Source organism: Phocoena sinus, chromosome 1 (assembly GCF_008692025.1).
Source record: "Phocoena sinus isolate mPhoSin1 chromosome 1, mPhoSin1.pri, whole genome shotgun sequence".
Lineage (NCBI taxonomy): Eukaryota > Metazoa > Chordata > Mammalia > Artiodactyla > Phocoenidae > Phocoena > Phocoena sinus.
Window position 1 is genome coordinate 122,475,354 of NC_045763.1, and position 25,344 is coordinate 122,500,697.

General features: G+C 47.1%; 1 protein-coding gene across 2 annotated transcripts in view; it reads right to left on the reverse strand.

Annotated features, from left to right (window-relative positions):
• Window positions 1-24,490, reverse strand: part of RXRG (retinoid X receptor gamma) — a 44,758-nt gene extending 20,268 nt beyond the window's left edge. The window contains exons 1-2 of one of the 2 annotated variants that reach the window (XM_032639911.1): window positions 24,155-24,490; window positions 7,775-8,022 (exon numbers count right to left, since the gene is read on the reverse strand). In XM_032639911.1, coding sequence (XP_032495802.1) covers window positions 7,775-8,022; window positions 24,155-24,203 — 297 coding nt within the window. In that variant the 5' untranslated portion in view covers window positions 24,204-24,490. Of the gene's footprint in view, window positions 1-4,406; window positions 4,630-7,774; window positions 8,023-24,154 lie in introns of those variants that run through there. The other variant, XM_032639922.1, reaches the window with a different exon arrangement.
• Between the last annotated feature and the right edge of the window lie 854 nt (window positions 24,491-25,344).

The following is a 25,344-nucleotide window of genomic DNA, read 5'->3' on the forward strand; positions in this document are numbered from 1 at the left end:
CGAGGATGGTAAGCCAAATGCCCAAATCATTGCAATAGCACCAAAAATTAGGTTAAAAGTCCCGGATCATGTTTTTGAACTTGTCTCTAAGGAACAAATATCTTCCCATGAAAATATAAAATCTTTGGAGCCAGAGACCATCTGCCTTGTCTTCCGGGTGCCTGACGTGAACCCAGCATGTGGTAGGGAGTTGGTAGAACTGAATGGCTGAATAAACGAACATGTGTGTATCCCTTTCTTCACCCCTTATCACAAGTTAACATTAACTCCTCACTGCCACCCCCTCCTTGTCTCCCGGTGCTCTTAGGGAGATGACTGAGAAGCTGCCTCTACGTGTCTTGTATTCATCAAAGAAGAGTTAAATAAATACAAGCCGGTCATCCAATCAGCAGTGTTTCTGTACCCATGGGCACAGGTCAACGTTCTAGGCACTGTGAAGGGAGATATGAAACGGAGGTCTGTGTGTCATTCCTCAAAGATGATGAAAATCTCACTGAGGAGTCGGAACGTGCCCCCAAAGAACACTTCCAAGTAAGTTCAAACAAAAGTGGTGCTGAGTAAGTGTGAGTTAAGTGCCCGGTAGAGGCACCTGGTGAACATCTGGGGGTTTAAGGGAAGGTCCACTGACTTCTGCATGGTCTATGTGACTTTTGCCTAACTGAAGTGACTGTAGTTCCCAAACTGAACCAAAGGTAGGATTTTCTTCTCTATTCAAGGCCTTTGGGACAGAAGGAATGATCAATAAAACCTAAAATACAACAGAGGGCTTCCCTGGTGGCGCAGTGGTTGAGAGTCCGCCTGCCGATGCAGGGGACACGGGTTCACGCCCCGGTCCGGGAGGATCCCACATGCCGCGGAGCGGCTGGGCCCGTGAGCCATGGCCGCTGAGCCTGCGCGTCCGGAGCCTGTGCTCCACAACGGGAGAGGCCACAACAGTGAGAGGCCCACGTACCGCAAAAAAAGAAAGAAAAGAAAATACAACAGAGCCTGAGTTAGGTTCCTTCTAAATTTACTAGCTTTTCAATTCACTAAGCAAATATTTATTGAGCATAGGAGGTGGGCAAAGGCTCTGGGTTAAATGCTGCAAGGGATGCAAAAAAGAAAAGACAGCTTTCAGGGCCTTGCTTTGAAATCAAAGTCACCAGGAATTTTTAAAAATTCATTCATATGAGGGATGAAAACACGTCCATGGTGGGAGAATTCTCCCTCCTCTTCCTCTTTTTCTTCCCCTCTCCCCCTGCTCCCTCCTTTTTATACAAGGCTAAGGCAAGACATCTAGGTCTTATATTCAGTATTTTGTTTTGTTTTGGTGTAATACAGTGGTACTCAACCCCAGATGTACACCTGGGAGCTTTGGAAAAAATTAATTCCAGAGCCCCACATGCAAAAGTGGTCTGAGGGCCAGTATGGGCTAGGAATTCTGAGTGCCTCAAGGAAATAGTTATTAGCACTTAGTTCCACCCCATGAAAGAGATCAACCCCCCAAAAAGAGCCCTCTAGCTAACCATGACTTTGTCTGCAAATCCTCAGATGGATAAGAAAGGTCATGGGAATAAGGAGGAGGACACCGTCACCTCGGGCTCAGGAGACCCTCACCCACCTTCCTCTCCCACTCCCATCTCCAACAGGACCATACCCACCACCTCCAGCCCACAACAATCACAGAACAGTAATTATTGTTCTTGCTACTGTAGGTGCTACCGTCCAAGGAAAGTTTGCTCAACGCTAATTAGCTATTTTAATCCTTACAACAACTCTATGAGGTTTTCCTATTTTTCAGATGAGGAAATTGAGCTGTAAAGTGGTTTATTCTTAAGTTCATTCAGAAATCCTGGGATACAAAAAGGAAGAATACACAGGCACTAACCCAAGAAACTGACCATCCGTGAGATTAAAAGCTGGTTGGGATAATTTAAGAAAGCAAGTGAGATTAGGGAAGATGTCCTGAAGGAAGGAGCATTTGAGCTGGGACTTGACAGCTTTAAAAAACGGGGAGCACAGGGAGATCAGCTTGGTGCTTTGTGACCACCTAGTGGTGTGGGATGGGGAGGGAGGGAGGGAGAGGCAAGAGGGAGGGGATATGGGGATATATGTATACGTATAGCTGATTCACTTTGTTATAAAGCAGAAACTGACACACCACTGTAAAGCAATTATACTCCAATAAAGATGTTAAAAAAGTTAAAAAACGGGCAGGATTTGGATGGGCCAGTGATGGACAAAAAGTTTTGACAACAAAGGCCTGAAGGGAAGCCCAGGTATTTGTGTCCGGTGGATGGATGGGAGACAAGGCTGGAAGGTGGGCTGTACTTGATTGCCCAGCTAAGGAGAGTGGATCTAATCTGAGAGGCAATGAGGAGCCATGAGGTTTCCAGCAGAGAAAAAAGGTCCTCAAAGTATGAGGCAGCAGCATGGGGAAAGACTGAAGGAGAGAGACACCAAGCCTATTGCCCCTGCCCAGGTACCATGTTAGGTGCCTTCCCAGATCTAACAGGTGGGAGCTGGAACCCCGGGCTCCTGGATCTCAGGTCATCGTTCCTCCTTCCCCACATTGTCTGTCTCGTGTGGCAGGAGCTCCCCAGACCGCCCCTGCCCTGACTGCTTCCCGCCCCACCTCATTGGCAATGAGCACCCAGAGGAACCAACTTGCTTCTGGCCACTCTCTCCTGGAAGCCTCTCTCCGACACCCCTCCTCTTCCTGAGTTGGGCTGGCATTAGGAGGCAGTGGCTGAGACAGGTGGGTTGATGCCCTCGTCTCCATCAGCCTCTTTGCTGTCTTGGGGTTTGTGTGGGATCAGAGCAATGGTAGATGAGATCGAAGGTGGCCCCCAGAGCTCAAACCCATTAGCTGCATGGTCCCCAGTGCTGCGGCCCCAGCTGTCTTGTTCCACTAGAAGCAGCTCTGCTGAAGTGAGCACTTTAGAGCCGGGATGTACCAGGCGGCCGGCTGCTCCTGAGAGAAACACACTTGGCTGGCCTGTCTTCCATTTGCAGTCCTCTCAGCCAAGGACTGAATGCATCCTAGATGCCCTGGAGCCATCACAGAACATTGGGAGCCACCTTTCTGAGCGGCTTTCAGCCCAAATTATTCCACTCAAGGCAGATACGTGGCCAGACAAGCAGGCTGCAGGCAGGCGCACCTCTTCCAATGAGCGGTCTCCTTAGAGTGGCCTTTCTTTAACCGAGTGAGGGTCTTTGTCAAAAAAAAGTACAGAGCCTGGACCTGCCACTTCCTTGCTGTGTGATCTTGACTGGGTGACTTCATTTAGAGAAGCTGTTTCCTCATCCACAGGCGACAGCAGTGGGTTTTGAGCTCAGAGAGTGTGTATGGCAGGGGGTGGCGAGGTTGAGTAAGAAGCCTTCACGTCTCCCACCTCTAGTTCACCAGACCTGTTTTTATTTGACATGTAATGGCTTCCAAACATACTTTCACTTGAAGGAAAGACTTTATGGCTTTTTAAAAAATCATTAAACAGATGATCTTTAAGGTCTGTTCTAGCTCTAACATTTGCAATTCTTATTATCAAAGTATTCTCTGTAAAAATGCAAGCATCTGAAAGGATAATAATTTGGTTATCAAGCACTACCTGGGCAGGAATTATCAGGGACAGAACCCAGGTCAGGCAGCTGGGTCAGGAGAGGAGAAAGAGACGGGAGCCTTCCAAAGGTAGGGCCTGCTTCGGGGTCGAGCCAACAGATATCACACTTACAAAAATGCAGCATTAAACACACACACAGACACACACACACACTCAGAAAAACGTGATCTAGATCATTCTGTCTGAAAGCTGCATAAATATCTTCTCAATTATATATTTGGTGTTTTGGGAAATTGTTCACTCCACTTAGATACTCCCCAGGGAAGGGACTGAGTCTTAAACATTTTTTAGATCTCCAGTGCTTAGTGCAATGAATGATTGTTGAAATGAACTTCTCTAGAACCTTTCAACAACAAAGTACACACACCTGAACCAATGATCACACAGTTGCATAATATATATCACCTAGGTGTATGATATAGCACCTAGGTATAATAATAATATTAATAATACCACCTTATTGCCATAGAGTATCATAAGTGCTTAAGCAGTGATTTTTCAAATCCACATCTCCTTTGATATTCATAAAAAATCCCTGTAGGGTAATCAGGGCAAAATGTGTTACCCCACAATAGAGGAAAGGGAACTGAGATAAATATAAGTTAAAGTGGTTTGCAAAAGTTTACCCCGTCCCTGCCTCCAGAGTATCAGTTCATTTCTCTTTATTCCTCAAGACTGAAAATACAACAAGAATTAAAAAAAAAAAAAAGAAGCTCAAATACCGGGAAGACAGAGCACAGAACGAGACACCCCCCCCCCCGCTGCCCCCACACTGAGCGCTTCCCTTCACCCTCAAATTGCACTTACCCTAGACCCAGGTCACACAAGGCGCATGTTTCCCGGACAAGTCCCACTCAGCCTCAATCCTGGGCAAGAAAGGCAGGATGCATAGGAATCATCTATGCAGAGTGTCCAGAGTCCAGCTCACCGTGGCTAACACTAAGAGCACTAGATATCATGTGTTATCTAGTTAATTGGGCAAAGTGTCACTGCCGTGTGGCTCCAGAACCCAAGCCCCAACGCTGCTCAGCTTCACCAGTGCTGGCAAGCTTAATATAGCTCCCAAAGCCAAACTTGGCCTTGGCCTCTGCACACAGCCCAGTTGGCCAGGACCAAAGCTTTCAGCTGACCTTTCAACCCCAATCCCTCTGTACAGACATATGGTCCAGGAATAGCGGCCCTGCCACTCACATGGCTGTGAAGCTGAATTTATTGGCCAGGTTTGGCTCAATTAGACTGGAGTGTGGTGGCTAAAAGCAGGCTTGGAGGGCCGGTGCCCTGCCCCTTCCCCACCCACAAGCCCTGACACTGGTCATTACCTCACCCTGTCTTATTTCTTCCTGATACAATGATTGCCATTTGAAACTACCTGGTTTATTCATTTCGTTTTTGTCTGTCTTGCCTGCTACAGTGTAATTGCCATGAAAGTACAGGCTTATTTAGTGCTTTGCCCCGGAACCTAGGACGGTATCAAATAGTGCCTGGTACGGAGTAGATCCTGCTAAATAGTTATTTGAATGAATGTGAATGTCCTTTGCAAAATTTCACTTTTGTCCCAGAACTTCCACCTCTCTTTCTGTCTCTAACCTATTGACTTTGACCTGCCTTCCTGGCATCTGTTCACATGAATGAAAATGAATAAACCAGTCTCTTCAAGTGCCACATTCTAAAGGGTATGGTATCACCAGCTCTGCCGATGACAGTGGGTGAGGGTGGCATAGAGCCATGTTCCTCCCCACCACTGTCTGGTCCCCACTCATCCGAGCAGTTGACATCTGGAACACACAACCGGGAGTTCACAGGGCCCTTTTCCATGCTCCCTTCGGTTCTGCCCCTACACCTTCGACAGCACGTACAACGTTGCAATTTATCTGCGTGATGTGGCACATCCCCCACAAGACTCCTTGGGAGCACCGATTATTCATCTTTTAATCCTTGGCAGCCAACAGGAAGATCCTGGGGTCACTGGTTAAGTCAGAATACACCACAGCAGTGGGCAAACGCAGCATCATAAAGATTGAGTGGGGATGTGGAGATTTGGGGTGTAACCCTGACTCTGCTGTGACTGGTGGTGTGAGGTTGGACACATCACCTGAGCCCACTGAGCCTATGTGGGCTGAAGAACTTAGAACTAGTGGTTCTCAGCTGGGCGGGGGTGGGGCAGTTAGAATCCTCTGCGGGAGTTTTACAACCCACACAAGGGCCAAAATACGGGATAAGGGAGAAATGTGTACTCTGAAAAAGATCCTACAGGTGAGAGCCATTAGATTACAAATTGGGGTTCAAAGGGCTGGCCAAATGGGACCCACAGAAGTACTCTGCTTGGCCCATGGAGTACTTAAAGTCTTTGAATTTGAACAGCTTCAGGGTATGAGGGCAGCTTTGTACAGACCGCACCAGGCTCATTCACCTACCTGTGTTACCTGCCTGGCCCCTGGCTCCTGCAATCCCTACACTAGATGATCGCTAAGGTCTTCTCCAGATTCTCTAATCCATAGATGAAAAAATTACTGAAATCCTTACCGGCTGTAAAATTCTATGACTCCACATGGCTTTGCTTTCAGACTCTGAGCACATGAAATGTCTTGGAAGGGACTCTAGGGATAGTCTCTGAAGTTCTCTTTGTAGCAGTAAGAAATGCTAACACAGTGGGAGTCCTGCCTCTTCTTAGAACTATAAATTCAAAGGAGGCTACAGGACCTACTAATTCTGCTGCTAGATGTCTTGAGGGACCCTGGTCCAATAGTGAGATACCAGAATAAGGAGAGAGGAGAGTCTGGTAGATAAGATCATTGTTCCTAATTCTTCATATCCTTTGCATTGTGTCTTTGTAGTTCCTCCCAATGAAACAGGCACAAACTATTCCCCTTTCCCACAATTGTTGGAGTTGGTCACACAATTTTCTTAGGCCAATGGGATATTAATGGACATGATGTGAGCAGAGACTTACTGTATTTTCGTGATTTGGTTTAGACTTTCGCATTCCTGGGAGATACCTTGAGAAAAGCATGCCCCAAGAAGTTGCTGCTTCTTTAGTCTAGGACATGAGGCGCTGATCTGCACCCAGGCTGCAGCCTCGCCCAGCTCACCCACCATCTGAAACAGAGCCTTCCTAGCCAACACATAAACTTGTGAGTAAGAAAAAAATGTGTGTTTTTGTAAACCGTGGCAATATGGGGATTGTTTGTCATGCAGCATCATTACAGCAATAGCTGACCGCTACAAGAAGGAAAGGTTGATAATCTCAGTGTGACATTGCTAGAAGGAAGTACACAGCATCTGGCCATCCTGTAGCTTCCTCAGAGCAACAATGTAGTATCTACCATGGATATACATCCTTGCCTCTGTTGTAGCAAAAGGCACTAGGAATTAAAGTGAGGGTTGTTTTTTTCCCCCCGAGTCTCCATAATCTTTACCTCTATCTCAGAGATAGCATGTAGGTAACACAGTCTGCCTTGCTCTAGATTTATCCGTGTGCCACATCTGCCTATTTGCCCTCTCAACTGTAAGCTCCTGGAGAGCAAAGACCACATCCTGATCATTTCGGTATCCCCTATAGCAGGGGTCCTCATCCGGTGGGGCCCCAGACTGGTACTGGTCCACTGCCTGTTAGGAACCTGGCCGCACAGCAGGAGGTGAGCGGTGGGCGAGTGAGTAAAGCTTCATCTGCCGCTCCCCACTGCTCGCATTACCGCTGAACCATCCCCCCGTTCCCCACCCCTCCCACCCACCGATCCGTGTAAAAATTGTCTTCCACGAAACCTGTCCCTAGTGCCAAAAAGGTTGGGGACTGCTGCCCTATAGCATGTCATAGAGCACTGGACACTTCACTGACTCAAAAAATACCCAGTATTGAGAAGAATCAAGGGGGTCCACCCCATGGAAGACAAACAGGCCTGAGAGACACTGAAATCACAGCCAGGGCTGAACCATTGAAACCACAGGGGTGGCTCCCTTTCAGCCACAGTTTTCTGGACCGTGAGGCATCATCAGTTCTCTGGGGCTCCTCTGCCTGAGGGCACACTCAATGAAGGCCCTGCAGGAGAGAAGTCTGCAGAGACAACCCAATCCCTTTGCAAGCATGCACTCAGCACCTGCCGAGTGCTGCCTCTGTGCCAGGATGAAACTATTTAGGATGTCTAGAAAGACGTTGGAGTGGACAGACGGACACCTACCTGAGAGCTGGGCGGGGCAACCAAATTGATTCCTGGAGGGGCTGCAAGAGCTCCTGAGGGTGGGCCCATGGCGGAAGTGATGACTCGATATGGAGAGCCCAGGGCATTGAGGGGGGTTCCCACTGCACTCAGAGTCCGTGGGGCACTCACTGGGGTGTCAGTGTAGCTGGGGTGGCTGTCCATGGGCTTCCCTGTGGACAAGGCTGCTGACGGGCTCATGGACGTGGAGCCAGAGTGGCTGGGGGAACCTGTAAGGAGAAGATCAAAGGTGATGAGAAGCTAGGGAAACACAGGGATGGCACACTAGGACAGAGCCCCCTCCTTTTGTTTCCTATATCCTTCCCCTCCTTCCAGCCACACCTGCACACCTGTGAACTCCCGCAGCTGGTAGAATAAAGGCAAGCAAAGAGCAGAGAGGGGAAAGGGCCTGCTGAAATACTCATTGATGTGCCAGTCCTCTGGTGCACCACATGACATTCACCTTGCATTGTGTCAGATCAACAGCCAGGGCCACAGGGGCATAGCCCACATGTCCCCAGGCCTGAGTGACTGTGACCTGAGCCAGCCAGACAGGGAAGGTGAGTCAATACCAAACCCCCAGTTGGGGGATGGAGTGAGCAGGTGTCCAGGCTGCTCCAGAATTCCCTGCCTCAAATTCCTATTGCTCTGAGAACTGGGGCAGGGCTGAACCTATAAAGTCGGGAGAAATTCATTCATTCATATGTAACGAACATCTATTAAGGTGCAGGAACTACATCAGGTGCTAGGGATTCAGAACCGAAGGGAACACAGTTCCTGCTGTCGGAAACACAATCCATAATGACCATGGGGAAGGCAGAGGCTCTTATCATGCCCTTGACTGCCAGTAGCTTTTGCAGCTTTATGTCCATAAGGTTCCTGTCCTGCCAATCTCTTGGAAGGTTAATCACTGCTCACGGAAGAAGACTCAGGACGCTTGGGCATGGCTCAATGGCCACAGAGGCCCAGGAAGCGCAGCCAGGCCTGCCCAGAGTGTTTCTGCCTCCAGGGATAGGGAGCTGCGGCCACAAGTGTCTATGAAATGGGCTCTAGGCAGATGGCACCTGGTACCATTTTCCCCAGATAAGTTGAGCCCAAGTTTAGCTGCAACTCAAGATGAAAGAAAAGAAGGGTGCCCCACTGCCATCTCAGGAGCTTGGCATGCAACATTCTCTCCAGAAGAGAGGAGCTGTGAGCCTGAGGGTCTGCAACAGCAGAGGAGAGATTGGGAAAATAACAGAGAAGCCCACCCTAAATCACAGTGCCACTGCCCTGTGTGGCTGGCATTGCAAGAACAGATTCAAAGAAACCATGTGTTAGGCCCCACCACGGCACCCATGCTGTCCTCGTGGATGGGACATGAAAGGATTAAGGGGAGAGGTGGTCAGTAAGCATGGTTTGCTGGAGAAACCATCCAATTCTCTCCCCTTCCTACTGGAGCCCAACACCATGCCAGGCAGATAGGATGCTGAAGGGAGTAAGTCACGTGCCTGACCTTAGGTGGTTCACTGTTGGTTCAAGGAATATCCCTTGAGTGCCTTCTACATGCAGAGAAGGCACTGCATGTCTTAAGCCTTTAGGAGACCTCAGTAGCACTGAGCGTAGTATTAGGAACAGAATTTAGGGAGGGAGGTGCTCTCTTCACATTCTGGAGGGAAGCGTGGAGCATCAGAGGTATAACTGCAGCTATTCTTAATCATAAATGTCCCACTAGAAAAATGTCAACCTGGAGTTGCCCTTGGAGCATTTGCTAACTTAGTTAAGGTCTACTTATGGAGAGAACAGTCACTCTCATGTCTGAGGAGTCTGTGCCCTTCTAGTGATTCTACCTAGGAGTTTCAGTCTATCAGGTGTCTTGTCTCATAAACAGATGAATCCCAATCATGATCTTTTAAGTACCACAACTGAGGTGAACCAAATGCTCTGGGTCCACAGAGTAGTGGTAAAGGGGTTTAAATGAACAAGTGAGACACTTCTTATGTGTCCTGAATAGGCAATTTCCATACATTAACTCATTTTATCCTGATAATAGGCCTATGAGTATCATCTCAGCCTTTTTTTTTTTTTTTTTTTTTGCGCGGTACGCGGGCCTCTCACTGTTGTGGCCTCTCCCGTTGCGGAGCACAGGCTCCGGACGCGCAGGCTCAGCGGCCATGGCTCATGGGCCCATCCGCTCGGCGGCATGTGGGACCCTCCCAGACCGGGGCACGAACCCACGTCCCCTGCATCGGCAGGCGGACTCTCAACCACCGCGCCACCAGGGAAGCCCCTCATCTCAACCTTTTACAGATGAGACCACTTAGGCTCAGTCTCACCCCCATGCTGCTCCCAGTTCTGGGATGACTTACCCCCACCTCCTTTGTCTAGCAAGTTCTGATTCATCTTTCAAGGTCTAACTCAAGTATCACCTCCTCCAGGAAGTCTTCCCTGGTATTCCTACTCTGGTTTAATGCCCTTTTCTGTCTTGTAAGTAACAGCTTGTGTATTTCCTTGTATTTTCCACTAAATTGAGAGGGGGAAAAAGTGTCTGTTTATGTATCCTCACCACTAGCACTGTACTGGCATTAGCCGAGAAGTAAGCGGCAGAGCCTGGATTCAAACTGTCAATCTGAAGCCCGTGCTCTCTCCTGTGTGCTCTGTCAAGGATAGCAGAGATGATTCAGAGAGCCATCATATCACAAAGTACAAGGTAACTCAATTATGAAATGATCTCATGCTGAAAGTTCATCTGAAGAAGAGAGAAGGGGGCACCTTCCAAGAACTCAAGACAGAAAAAACAAAAATCTTCCCAGACGGTCACTGATTAGAAAGAACAATTTTAGACTCTTCTGAGGTGCTGGAAGTCTGTGACATTTAAAGAGGCCAATGTACACCTTGAGCCTGTTACTAAGATAACATGTGACAGGTGAGTTAGGAGCCAGCCCGACTTGATGGGCAAGGAGCCGTGAACTCGGCAGGGATGACAGCTGTCCTTCCCCACAGCCAAGCCATCTGAGGGAAACCGACTTTCCCTTCCAGCGTCGGCTTTCCAAAAATGGACCAAAGGGCCCTGCATATTCTGTTTTAATTGGATCTCAGAAACTATGCCTTTCATTTCTATATCCCCAAGGTAAAGCCCAGTGCCTTACACCAGGCTCAGAGCTATGGGACAGACAGGAACAAGATTTTCTTTCACACATTCATCAACCTGAGAGTTCCCAAGGTGTGGAAACTGCAACACCAGTGGTGAGGGACATTTTAGGTCGTATTTTAAGCGGTATGTAGGCAAACCTTTTGAAAATATTAATAGTTTTAAATTCATTTTCACTGTCTCTTATACAGCAAGTGACTCTGCTTCCGTTTTTTATATAAAATGATGTTCCTCAAAATTGTTATTTAAGTTTTCAAAAGAAAAGTAAATTGACCTCAGAACACTTCTAAGTACAAGAACACATGTTCGATATCATGAAAATAGTATGCAAAGGTATGATGTTTAAGAAACATGAACTGTGCAAAATATAAAAATATGGACTTGGGGAAATTCACAAATTGCTTCCAGAATAAAATGGTATGTGAGAGAGATTTAAAAGTACATTGTTTTTATTATATTTAATAATAATATAAATTAAGACAATCAGAATACGGCTTGACTACTCAGTGATGACAATGGTATATTGCTGAGATAGAATTAAACACAGTTAAAGTTTGATTTACAATGGCCTTTAAAATGTGGTTTGTTTCTGTTGAGTCAATGACCCAGAAGAGATGGGCTACTTTATAACCGTATTTTTTAAAGTAAAATTCCAAAAGACAAATACATCTTACACAAATGCATTTTGGTTCTTTGCCTCTCACAATGACCCAGCGTTTCTTAGAAATAACAGCCTTGCTTTTAGAAAAGGTGGAAAACAATGCCTATAATGACAAAAGTGTTTCTCAATGGAAAATTAATCCATTCTCCCAAATAGACTCTAAAGCATACCCGTCCATGACACTTTTATCAGCCTCTTTTGCTCTCACTCCTTTTTTTTTCATAGCCATGTGGGAATTACAGCTAGCACAAGTTTTCCAGAAACCTGGGTTCTAGTCCAAATCCGAGGTCAGGTTTTTCTCTAATGCTTCTCCCTGGCTCCTCTGCAGAGGCTGGGAGCCCAATTCTCCAGCCTCTGCAGCCCATCAGCCTTGCTCGCTCCCTGACCACACACCCTCCTGATCCCTGTCAGCCTCTCACACCATGCCCACTGTCAGATGCCCGGGAAATACACAAAATCCGTACTCTGCAGAGTTCACTCTCTTAGCATAGCCATGATTTTTATAGAAATTAACTTATTTGATGGAGAGGACTTTCTCAGGGGCTTCTCTTCTCTCCTGGCGACATACTGAAGAAACGCCTTTCGTATTCCCGGGCCTTATTCTCCCCAGTAAGGAGCCAGCACCCATTGGCTTCTAAGATCCCTTCCAATGCTGTTCCATGCACATTGAGGTAGGTAGCATATGGCTCACTGGCATCTAAAAGAAGTGCAGGTGGTAGTCTGGAATGGTCTGAGTCTGGACCACTTGCTGAGGGGCCCCTGTCATCATCAGCTGGACCATGTTAGCCCTTCAGGCTGTTTGGGATTCCAGATTGCACTTTGAGATGCTGCTGGTGTCACCAGGAAGCAAAGCTCTTTGGAAATCTGCAGGGTGCATACACTCTATTGATTTCCGAAGCCTGTGTGTGCATTGTATGGGCATTAGGGGTGCAGTCTATATGGAATACAAGCCTCTGAAGCCCAAAAGTCCTAGGTTGGATTGAGGTTGTACCACTTTCCAGTCATATAAACTTGAGCCAGGAACTGGACCTCTCTCATCCACAGTTTCCTCAGCCATAAATGGAGATGTGCATACCTATCTCAGGGGTGCTAAGAGCATCTGAGACGACTGGCCCAGTGGTAGCAGCTGCAATTTCTTACCATACTGTAAAAGTGGTGAGGGAGACCTGAGTCTGGCTTGAATACCATTGTAGAAGATTATGTAAGTAAAGGGTTTAACCCAAGCCATGTCAATAGTAAGTGCTCTGTTAAGGATTGTCACTACCATACACTAGTACGTACATACCAGTTGTTTATAGTATTAGTCACTCCTCTGAGCACAGAGTGCCCCTCCATTATCCCAGCCACCCCAACCCTTCCCCTAGGACCCTCCAGATCCCCCCAGAATCCATCCCAGCACAAAGATATCCTCCATGCTAACTTCCATTCTGAGTACCTGGTGACTTACTGCCTGTCACATATTTTAAATTTCACCACAATTATCATTGTGGTATCTAGCACTGTGCCTGGAACATGCTAGATGCTCAAAAAATATTTGTTGCCTAATCAATGAATGGAATAGACTTTTTGGTTAATTAGTGTATACAACTATATATAGAGTTCATCAATAGATATTATTTGCATAAGAAATCTATGTCTCTGATTGTTTACCAAACCCAAAATCCCTGCAATCTCTAGACAACAAATTGCATGTGTGTGTTGAGGGGGTACTTATTGAGAAAGAGAAGCCCAGGTACTTAGAACTACAGAATTCTTACCAAGGCAAGGAAGTTGCTTAGCAACCTTATCCTCAGCCAATCAACGTAAAATGTTAAGCATGAGTCTTTCTAATTGGCTAGACAAGAGAACAAATGGCTTGGTGCTTCCACCCCTTTACTGCTGTACCTGGGTAGAGAATTCACTGTCCCAGCTTCAGGATGGAATGGAAACTTATGATGAATCATTGATAATGGTTAATACCCATCCACAGGGAAGGGGACAGAGGCAAAGACTTGCTATTTCTAAGAGTCAGAACTCTCCATTTGAAGTCCAGGGAACATCACAGGGCCCTACCCCACTCTACTCTCTGTCACGGTGGGCACAATCTCACACTCAATCTGCCTCCTTTTCTCCAATGGAGGAACGTAGTACATAAGCCTAAGAATCACAGAATATTCAGAAACCTGGCCTGTTCTTCCTAGTTGAAGGGAAACTTGCTCACACACCCTTTCCCAGCTTGGCTTGTAATACACAGACAGGCTGCAAGAGAGGTAGGCCAGGGTCTGCCATATGAAGACACTTAATTGACAAATTTTATCTCCTCTACTGAGTAACAACAACAGATAATATTTATTAAGCAATTGCCATGAGCCAGACATGGTTCTAAACACTTTACAGATATTGACTCATTTCATCCCTACAAATCCCTTTGAGGTTACCAACTCTCACCCCTATTGTACAAATGCAAAAACTGGGGGACAGAGAAATTAAATAACTTGCCCAAGAGAACATGGCTAGTAAATTATACAAGTGGTATTTGATTCTAGGGGAAAAGCAGCAGACCTGGATTTTAATCCCAGCCCCACCATATACTATACTAGCTGTGCAGCGACTTATAGCAGTTACTCAGGACCACTCTTCCATCAAGCCTCCCTGGGCCCAATTTCTGTCCCCAACTCTGCCCTTCCTAACCCGACTCATGGCCCCTCTCAGGACTTTGACCTGGTACTTTCCTTTTTTTTTTTTTTTTTTTTAATTTTTATTGGAGTATAGTTGACTTACAATGTTGTGTTAGTTTCAGGTGTATAGCAAAGTGAATCAGTTGTACATATACATATATCCCCTCTTTTTTAGATCCTTTTCCCGTATAGGTCATTACAGAGTATTGACTAGAGTTCCCTGCGCTATACAGTAGGTCCTTATTAGTTATCTATTTTATATACAGTAGTGTGTAGATGACCTGGCACTTTCTGACTAGAACACTTCCCATCTGCCTCCAGCCTCTCACATCAAACACAAGCTCTGGTTTCCTTCATCAGGGGTCCCAGCTCAGCCTAACCTTTTCCTCCCTCTTTCTTCCACAGAAGGGATACTCAGATGCCAGGGGCTGTCTAATATGCATTTCTTATATTTAAACTGCTGTGGCATTTTCAAAACCCTTTCACACACACATCAGAGCCGCACGGCCACCCTGAGACCGGACGGGAAGGTATTTTACAGGCACTGAGCTCCACATTTTAACAGATGTGGACACCAAGATATTAGTTCTCAGGGAGTGAGAAGAAGTAGAGGCTGCATCTCTTAACAGGAAGCTTTCTCTGCTACCAATGTCCTTTCTGGCTTTCTTGATGGGGAAAATGAAGAAACGTGATGGAAGTGGCTAGCGAGCTGTGGGAGAAGAGGCACTCCTTCTGCCCCCGAGGCTCAGCCCCCTTGGCCTCTCAGCAGGAATAAGAGAACACAGCAGCTGATAGGCTGACACGGCTGTGTGCAGCCCTGGCCAACTGGCCAGCCTTTCTGGGCTCACACAGTGTAGCTCTGCCTGATTCCTGCAGTCCCCAAAGGAGAGCTGGCTGGCTGTTCAGGGTAGGGGCTGGAGGTTGCTTCTTCTAGTGCCGGGAGAAGGGGGAGGGGGAGATTGGCATCCTCCACTCCCCCCTCCATCCCTCCCTTCTCCCTCCACCCCCACCCCCTCCCCTAAAACCTGTAATGATGGAGGTAGCGAAAAGCAGGCAAAGATTGATAATCAGCCTCATTATTACCAGCATTATATATAATTATAGCAAAACCTCACTCATTTGGATCAATTGAGAGAAAAATCAGTCTAAATTCATGACAAGTTGGCAGATTACTTTTAAATTACGATTTTAATACTTCTAAGTAACACACGTGAAGAGTTTGTGCTTCAAGTACCACAAGCTAATGGTTATTAAGTGGGGATTTTATAAAATCTGCTTTAAAAGACTCTTTTGTAATTAACACTCCGTTAATATGCTAATGAGGTTCCCACTATGCTTGCTTTTTAAATTGCTCGAAAAACGATGTAACGTAAAGAGGCTCAACACTTCTACAATCTTAGTTGCTTAACAAACCTTTTTTGTTATTTTTTCATGAATGAGCAAATACAGACTAGCTCCTGCCATGATCAGTTTAATCACCATTCCAAATTAATTCTGTCATAAATTAATAAGGCCATATTGTTTTGGGGTAGAAACCAGACTTTCAGGACTTGAAGAACCACCTTATTTTATAGAAGAGAAACTAATCCCAGAGAAGTTGCATGACTAGGTCGAGGCCACACAGGACAAAAACACTGGGTCTTCTTCTCCCAGGCCCAAGCTTATTCCATCCACTACATACCGCCTTACATTCATAAAACTCTTTATAATTATCTGCTGTGTATTTCCATATCAATTATTGGTTCCGTCAGTCAAAAAAATATTTGTTGAGCGCCTACTGTGTGCCAGGCTCTGTGCTAGGCACTACGGATATAGCAGTCCCTTGGAGGCCACTGTCTGTTGCATTCAAGCTTCAAACTGACTCAGAAGAGTTGAAAGGGCAGAAATTATCCCCATTGGGCAGATTAGAAAACTGAGGTTCAGAATGATAAAGTGACATTTTCAAGTGCTTATTGTGAATTACTAGAGACCTAGAATCTGAGTCTGGCATTATTTCTGTCAACCTTCCTACATGTAATTAATGGCATTTGGCCGGCAAACCAGCCTTCCCACCCAGGACCAAATTTGAACTTCTCTAGTACAGATGGATATTGTGCCATCCCTAACACATTCGAGGCACCAGGGGGTACTGGAGCAGGGTCTCCACCAACCAGGACAGGCTGTCTGACCCTTTAAACAAGTTCCATGCACTGATACACCATGTACCAGCCCATCCACCAAAACAAACGCCAGGAAGTGCTCCAGGCATTTGCTGAGGGTGCCCCCCTCTCACCCCTTGTTCCTGAAGTACTTGAACACTAATTCTGCCCACACCCAGGTCTTGAATCCATGACCTCAATCCCTTTCTCTGTCTATATAGGCTTCTTGTACATATATGCTCTCCCTAGCCTCTCAATATGGACTGTCTTCTAAAGACAGCAGTTGTCTTAAAATACAGCCAACCATATCCCTAGTGCAATGTTACCATTGGGTAATGGACATGGTATTATTTGTTCTCAGGTTCCAGGTACCTAAATTCCTTGAATCTATTCACTTAACTTCAGCCCCAAGAAATGTTTCCAGGAATAATTCATCTCTAACTGTTCTGCAGACTTCAGAGCTTGTAACTGGTTTATATACTCCTTCAGGGCAGAGGATGGGTCTTAGTTCTCGGTGTCCCACACAATTCTTACACAAGCCAGATGCTGAGACAAGGTGTGCCAAATGAATGATTGACGGGCATTCCCGGAGCAGTCTGGATATACTTGCCCTCCTGAAGATCTCTAACCTTTGCTCTGCTCCCCATGTCACTGGGGCTGAGAAAACATAGGTACCGTGAGCCCCAAGCCTTCCAAGAGACTGCTTCCTCATGACACTAGTGACCAGCCAGCCGAAGGAGGGACAAAAGAGATGCTGAGTCACAGAAATGAAACCCAGGCAACCAGCCTAGAAGAAACAGCCCAACATATTTATTAAGCACTTTCTTTGCCGCTCCTCTTTTTGTAAATGCTTTTTTAACCAAAGATCACAAGCTTTTCCATTTTTTAAGTTCAGATGCTGAATTCTGAAATCCCATCAGGAATTTGAGTTTGGTCTTGAACCTAGAAACGCTTGCTCTCTCCCTCACCCCTTTCTCAGTTACAGTATCTGATAAAGGGAACCAAGGGCCCCAGGGTATGCAAACTGAAATTGAGGAAACTCAGGGGGACATGACTCATTAAGGACACTGGCCTGGGGCGAAGGTATCCTGAAGATTATAGGGATGGGAGGTCCCAGGTCACTGCTCTGTTTCTGCCGGATCTCATGAGTGTCTGCCCTGGAATAACTCGTTAAAATACAATTTTCTGTAACTGGCACAGAATCGATGTCTTCTTTACTTCATTTTGTCAGCCTCTCCTACTGCACAGTCTGACACTTTAAGAACAGGCATACCCCCTCTAAGAAAAACCTACATATAAAATTTTAGCTGAACTTACTACCATAGTCTCCAACTTTTCTGAAGCAGGAAAGAGAAATGAACTTTTACTGTGTGTTTACAATTATCCAGGCTTTATTTTATTGAACCCCTATACTGTGGAAAGTTAACCCTGACCCTGTGTAATTGGTAGTACTGCTATTTTACCAACGTGTTGGGGGAGGGCTCTCTGTGGCTTAGCCTCCCTCTACTCTTCTTTCTGCCACCCCAGGTGGCTCCCGAGGGGACTCAGGGGAACCCAGTTTGAAGACCATAAACAGCCACAGGTCCTGGGCAAGACCCACCTGCTTTCCCAAGTGTCCTCATCTGTAACTGAGGGCTCAGAACGGATGAGCAGCAAGTCCTTTTTCTAGCTTTAAAGATTGACCCAGCAATCCTACTACTGGGCATATACCCTGAGAAAACCATGATTCAAAAAGAGTCATGTACCAAAATGTTCACTGCAGCTCTATTTACAATAGCCCGGAGATGGAAACAACCTAAGTGCCCATCATTGGATGAATGGATAAAGAAGATGTGGCACATATATACAATGGAATATTACTCAGCCATAAAAAGAAACGAAATTGAGCTATTTGTAATGAGGTGGATAGACCTAGAGTCTGTCATACAGAGTGAAGTAAGTCAGAAGGAGAAAGACAAATACCGTATGCTAACACATATATATGGAATTTAAGAAAAAACAATGTCTAAGAGCTTAGGGGCAGGACAGGAATAAAGACGCAGACCCAGAGAACGGACTTGAGGATATGGGGAGGGGGAAGGGTGAGCTGTGACAAAGTGAGAGAGTGACATGGACATATATACACTACCAAACGTAAAATAATTAGCTAGTGGGAAGCAGCCGCATAGCACAGGGATATCAGCTCGGTGCTTTGTGACCGCCTGGAGGGGTGGGATAGGGAGGGTGGGAGGGAGGCAGACGCAAGAGGGAAGAGATATGGGAACATATGTATATGTATAACTGATTCACTTTGTTATACAGCAGAAACTAACACACCATTGTAAAGCAATTATACCCCAATAAAGATGTTAAAAAAAAAAAAAGATTCAGCTCTTGCAGGGAAGGGAAGGGGTGCAGGGAAGTTATTTAGAGGTAGTGCTGTTAATCACGCTAACTGGTGGACAATCAGAAACAGTAATGAAACTTCTCTGGAATGATCCCCTAGGGGTTGGCAAACATACTCAACAGGGCACATCCCTGTGCATTAGCTTATGCATTTGACCACAGCTGCTTCCCCATTACAACAGAAGATCTGAGCAGTTGTGGAAGACACTATAGCCAGCCAAGACTAAAATGTTTACTATCTGGCCCTGTAGAGGAGAAGTTTGCCAACCTCCGCCCTAGAATACAAAATCAAGTTCCATGATTAAAATCAAGTGAGGTTCACCTGGAAATTGCACAGGCTCCGGACGCGCAGGCTCGGCGGCCATGGCTCACGGGCCAGCCGCTCCGCGTCATGTGGGATCTTCCCGGACCGGGGCACGAACCCGTGTCCCCTGCATCGGCAGGCAGACTCTCAACCACTGCGCCACCAGGGAAGCCCTGGAAATTTTTTTGACCTTTGTCTTATTAGCACCTTTGAGGGCTCAGTCCCCTGCCCCCACCCCTGTCATTTTATTCATCTGCTGCAAGTATGCATATTCAAGAAAAAACATTATGATCCCTAAATAAGTTGTGAAGAGCACAGAGTAAGAACTGAATATGTTACTTGTTGTTCTTACACATAATTCACCCATTTGGGGTGGATCTGGGACTCCACACACCCGCCCCCCTCCACCTCCTCTCCACCCTTCCCACCCCCTCTGCCTTCCCCAGCAAGCAGCCAGAGGTATGCACAGTGTAGGGTTAAGCGCAACACTCCTGACATCTGCCCGGATTTGGATCCTGGGTCCACTCCTTACCAGCTGGGTGATCTTGGGCAGGTTACCCAACTTCCTTGTGGCTCGACGTTTCTGTCAGTAAAAATGGGGACAGGGATAATAATGGTACCTTACCTCCTAGGGTCCTTGAGAATATTAAATGAGACGGTGCATGTAATGCCCTTGGAAGAGGGCATGGCACATGCAAGGTGTCTAATAAACGTCAGCTATTATTTTCACTCTTTTGAGAAAATCACTGAACCAAGACCTGGGTCAATCTCATGAAAGCCACCCAAACCCAGGTATTCTAGAACATTCACTTCTTAGATTCCCTGGGCCTCTGTGTTTTCTACTTTCAAATAAGGGGAGAAAATAGCAGCTTCCTCTGGGAGCCCTGGCATCCCAGCCACCCAACTCTGGTGGCTAAATTCTCTGCAGATACAGAAGCTACATAATGAAGGGAAGGAAGAGGTGGAGAAGTTTGATTACCCTTTGCTTAATTTCTTCCCCCAGCTGCTATTCAGCTCTCTATCTCTTGGTAAGATTGTAAATGTTTCAGAAGATAGTTTATACTGAATATGTTCCTTCCTAAATCTCGTAAACAGTTATTCCTTCCTACATAAACCCTAACCACTTACATCCATGGTAGGTCCCTATTAGCCACCCACACATTTGTTGGAGGGGAAAAACATGTTCTGGCGCGCGCACACACATACACACCCTCCTCCCACATCCTCATATTGCCCTCCATGCACACACACACACACACACACACACACACACACACACACACGCACGCACCTCCAACTCAACCCCTCCTCTATAGCTATTCTTAGGTGAGAAGGGGAGTATTCTGCACAGATGATCAGAGCCTGTAGGGCAGGACTCTTGCAAATCAGTAGGGCCCCCAGAAGAAGCCAGCAGTTAATTGTCCAGAGGCCACCATTGCTCTTGAGTGACCGCTAACCTATCCTGCGCTTTATTCCTCAATGCCAGGCTACTGTGTCTGCAACCATTGGGCAGTACCGTGGCTGGCTTAGGGCTCTTCACCCCCTCAAGGCGGGCACTGCGGCCTTAGCTTCCTGCAGCAAGTCTGTGGCCCACAGAAGCCGTGAGAGGCAACTCAGCACGTCCTGGACTCTGGAGCCAGACTCCCTGCATTCAAAGCCTTGGCTGTGCCATTTTCCAGCTATGGGACCTTAAAAGAAGTTACTGCACCTTGAAATGCCTCAGTTTCCTCGCTGATAAAAGGAATGTGATACTATTAGTAATAGTACCTACTCACTGTGTTGTCATGAGGATTAAATAAGATAATACTAGTGAAGTGTTTACAGTGGTAGCTGGCACTTAGTAAGCGCTACTGCGTGCTTGTTAAATGAAACAAGAGAAGTTCCCTCTCCCCTGATCTCCTTCTCACCCTGAGGATTACCGCACAATTGGACGGGGGGGATTACAGGCTTTGTTTTGCCATCTTCTTAGAGGCAGCAACTGTCTCATCCAGGCAAACAAATCTCTTACTGGGCAGCTGGCAAAGCCAGGACTTGGCAGAAAAGGAGAAGAAAAGGGCTCTCACCTCATCACATGGCAGGGCCCAGAGTTGGGAGAGTGGGCACGCTGGTGGGGCTGCTGCAACCCAACTAGTCCCCACTCTGTGGCCACTTCGACCAGTGTCTTGTTCACGGATGGGGGGAAGGCCTGATATCTGGTAAGCACAGCCCAGATGCAAACCTCAGGTGTTATTTCCCAAGGGTGACATTGCTTCCCTAGAGCTCCTCACAAATCCCAGGAGCCCTCTGTGGTTCCATTTGCTAATATGTAAAAGGGCAGGGGTTATACACTAGATCACTTAATATGTGTGGCACAACGCGCTGCGTTTGGGCAAAGGTGGTGAGAGGCTGCAGGTAATTTCTGCTCTCATCCTCAGGTTTCCCCAGTGCCTATGGGTGGGTCCTCCTCCTTCCTTCCCTCCCTCCCTCACTGCTGCAAGTTCTCATGAAGACCTCCGTTTTCAAGGGGTCCCTGTCCTTTGCTCAGTGTTTCCACCTCTTAGCTGGCAAAAGCAAACAAAATGGAAAACCTCAGCAGAACTATACAAAATAATTGTTCTCCTCCCTCAGGAATGAGGAGGAAAAGAAGCATCAGGGGGAGATGTTTCAACAGCCTAGATTATCCTTTCTCCTCCCACCCCTCATGTTATATCAGCCTACTTCTTCCATGGTCCAGCCAATTGTGTTTCCTTTTATCTGAAACCTAATTACACTAAATACCAGAGCTCTCACAATTATGAAAATTTAAACCAGCAACGTATGTGGGTCTTCATGGATTCAATTTTATTTCCCCAGATTCCTAATTCATTATTCTACAGTAATGTTTGATTTTTAGATTAATTTGCATTTTAGTACTTGAACAAAATGGAGGGGATGAAAATATTAACTTTTACTAAATACCACATATACAGACAACACTCTATAGCTGATTTTTCAAGCATTTGCACGTTTAATGCTCACATCCATGATCTGAGGATGGGATATTAAACTCCGTTTTAGAGACGAGGCTTAGAGAGGTTCAATAACTTGCCTAAGGTCACACAGCTAGTAAGTGAAAACCTAGAAACCAAACTCAGTTCTCTCTCTCTCTCTCTCTCTCTTTCTGTGTGTGTGTGTGAGGGGCTTTTCCAGAAGGGCTCTCCCCCTCAACTCCACATAACCTTAAACTATTCCTGCCTTTATTGAGGCCTCAGTTTACACATCTATAATATAAGAGGGCTAAGATGCTCTTTGAGGTCCCTTAGGAGGCTACCGTCCCAAGATTCCAGCCAGCAGCCCCCAGCGAATTCTGGACTAGATCTTCTTTCTCCAGACTTTCTCTCCCTACGTCTGTCCACCTTCAATCCTTTTGTTCACCCCAACTGTCGCAGAGGGTCTCCTTGGCAGTCATGAAGCCATAACCTCACAGACCTCAGGGGTCCCAAGAATTTCATGAATAAGCATGTTCTTCAGACAACTGAACTCAGAGGGAAAAGGAAACAGTACTTCTCGGCTGTGAATGGGACCAAGATGGGAGCTGAAAAGGCTTTTCACGCCCAGGACCCAACTGTAAACTGGAGATCAGATGTCCAGGTCACAGCCTTGGCCACCACTCTCAACGGGTCATGTCACAAGACTGGCCCCAAGAGCTTCAGCATTCCCACCTCCAGGATGTGTGTCCATGGCCCCCCACCCGCTGTGTCCAAGTGGCAACCTCTTCCTGCAACAGATAGGGCACATGCTATGCAGTATTACAATCTGTCTCGGTAATAACAAGCTTGCCCGGTCCAAATAGTAGAGACTACATCTCATGCACATCTGTATTACCAGCGCCTAACTCCATGCTTGGCCCACAAAACCACCCAATGTACCCCAAATGAATCAGCAAACCCCCTGGCTTAATGACTCCAGGACAGGGACCCCATCCACTGGCCATGTCCCACCACACCTTGTAGAGGGGACTGCCCAGAGGGGTAGGCGAGCTTTGCCCCCAAGCCTTCAGATGAATGGCCTATGACCCACAGGAGGTGGGGAGAGCAGGGACTTTTCAGTTCTCAAGACCTGACAAGAGTTTCTGCTTTGTCTTGCCTGCCAGCGTCCGCGGGGCAAAAGCTCTCCCCTTTGGCTCCCAAGAACCCGAACTATACGCCACCAGCTGCCAAGTGAGAGGCCAGTTGGTCAGCTGTTGGTTCCATGTATCCAAAGCTGGGTGACTGTGCTGCTTCTGTCACCGAATGGAAGGAGCCTTGGGACCAAAGTGCCTGGGTGTGAAGGCAGCCCCTGGGAAGTGCCGCCCAGCTGCGTTGCCTGGCTTGGCAACTTAGAGCTCCAGCTCGCCCGTTTTCTGCTATGAGGACCTGGACCACCCAGCCCCTCCACCAACTCCCAGATTCCGACTGATGGCAGTGACCCTGGAAATGGAATTGGGGACAGCGGCAGGGGAGGGGTCAAGAGGCTATTAGCAAATCAAAAGGGGAGAAAACGGAGGAAGAAAAACGGGGTGGCAAATTAAAGTGCTATGTTTTCTTTTTTTAAAAATGCAATTCTAAGGAAATCTGCTTTTAAATAAAACAATCAGTCCCTTGTTATGAAGTATCCCAGGGACCCTTAATATAGGCAAAACCTTTTTAGTCACATTTTTTTTTTCCGCATGGCAAGTTGGATAATAGGTACCTCCTAGTAATTTCCCCTACCTTTTCCACTCTTCACACCCACGCAAACACACCGGGTTATAACAATGCACTTAGTCTACCTTTGTCTCAGAAATATTCCCAAGCATGTGGGTTGAGGCTCTCCTTAGAATATCCCCATATCCTCCCATCCGTTCACTCATTCTGATGTACAAACAGATCCTCACCTACGGACCATTCTCTCCCCCTCTCTCGCTCCCTCCCTCTCCCGGCCCCTGTCCCTCTCTCATGCACACACACACACTCACACGGAAACACACTATATATGCCTATAAACATATATGCTCTCCTAATTCAATCCTAATCCAGTTATCCGGATCTCCCCATCTCCGCTCCGTCTCTCCAGACGGTCCCCGCGGTGAAGCCATGTGAAATACTCACCTCCGAAGCCTGTGGGAAACTTCATGAAGTGAGAATAATTTCCGTACATGTTGACTCTTCAGTTCATAATCCTCCCGGGCGCGTCTGCTCAATCGCTCGGCCTCTCCTGGCTCCCGAGCGCAGCCGGGCTCCCTTCAACTTGGGCTAGCAAGAGTGGTCATCGCTTCCTACCAGCCCGGGCAGCTCGGGCTGGGCCAGCCCTCTGGGATTAGTCAGGAATCTGCCTCTCGATCTGAGAGTCCACATCGTGCGTTGAGCCGGCGGTGGCGGCAGCAGCTGGTGCCTGTCAGTAATCACGCATAATGCCGCCGCCGCTGCCGCCACTGCCACACTGCCACCGCCGCGCTGCCGCTGGAGATCCTGTTGCTAGTTTGATTAAGTCGGGGCTGGGCTGCTGCGTGCGACTCTTCCACCTTCCGGCTGGTCCCCAGAGGTCCCCACCGATGGTGGCACAATCTATTACCTGGGAAGACAATCCATGTGTGACCGCCCCAGAGTAGGTCAGGACAGAGGAGGGGGAAGTGGCCGGGCGGGGGAGTGGGGGGGGGTGGGACTCTTTAGGTGCCTTTTCTTTACTTGCAGCCCCCAAAATCAATGGGGTTTTATTAAAATGCATTTTCTCACTGCGGCTTCTATCTATCCAATGCACTTGGTATTTGATCTGGGAAAGGCGGTGGGGATAGGGGCCAAGAGAGAACAGAGCCCTTTCATAAACACAAGATTGACCAAGTGTGAGAGGCCATCCTCAGCTTTGGAAAACTAAACGAGAGTGGCCCTTAGATCTGGGGTGGGCCCCTCCTGTTCTGGTGGCCGGAAGCATTTGTCTGTGCTCTAAAGGTAGAAGCTTGACAAAGGCAATTAGAAGCCAGAGCTCGCTGACACAGAAAATATACAGGTAGGAAAGACAAATGGGGTGGTCCTTCTCTGATATTTCACTGGAGAGATGCATTTACCTTACATACCACTGTCATCAGGCCACCTGTTCAAAAAGCACCATTGAGTCCTCAGTGGCACAGAGACTCTTGGGTGCAACCAACCCACAGACGAAAAAGCCTAAGCATCCCTTTGATGTTTGGATCTACTATACAGCTTTCCTGACAAGCCACTGCTCCACCTATACTTGAATACCTCCAATAACGGGGAGCTCACTACCATTTCATTCTATTCCATTTCTGGACAGCTCTTACCAT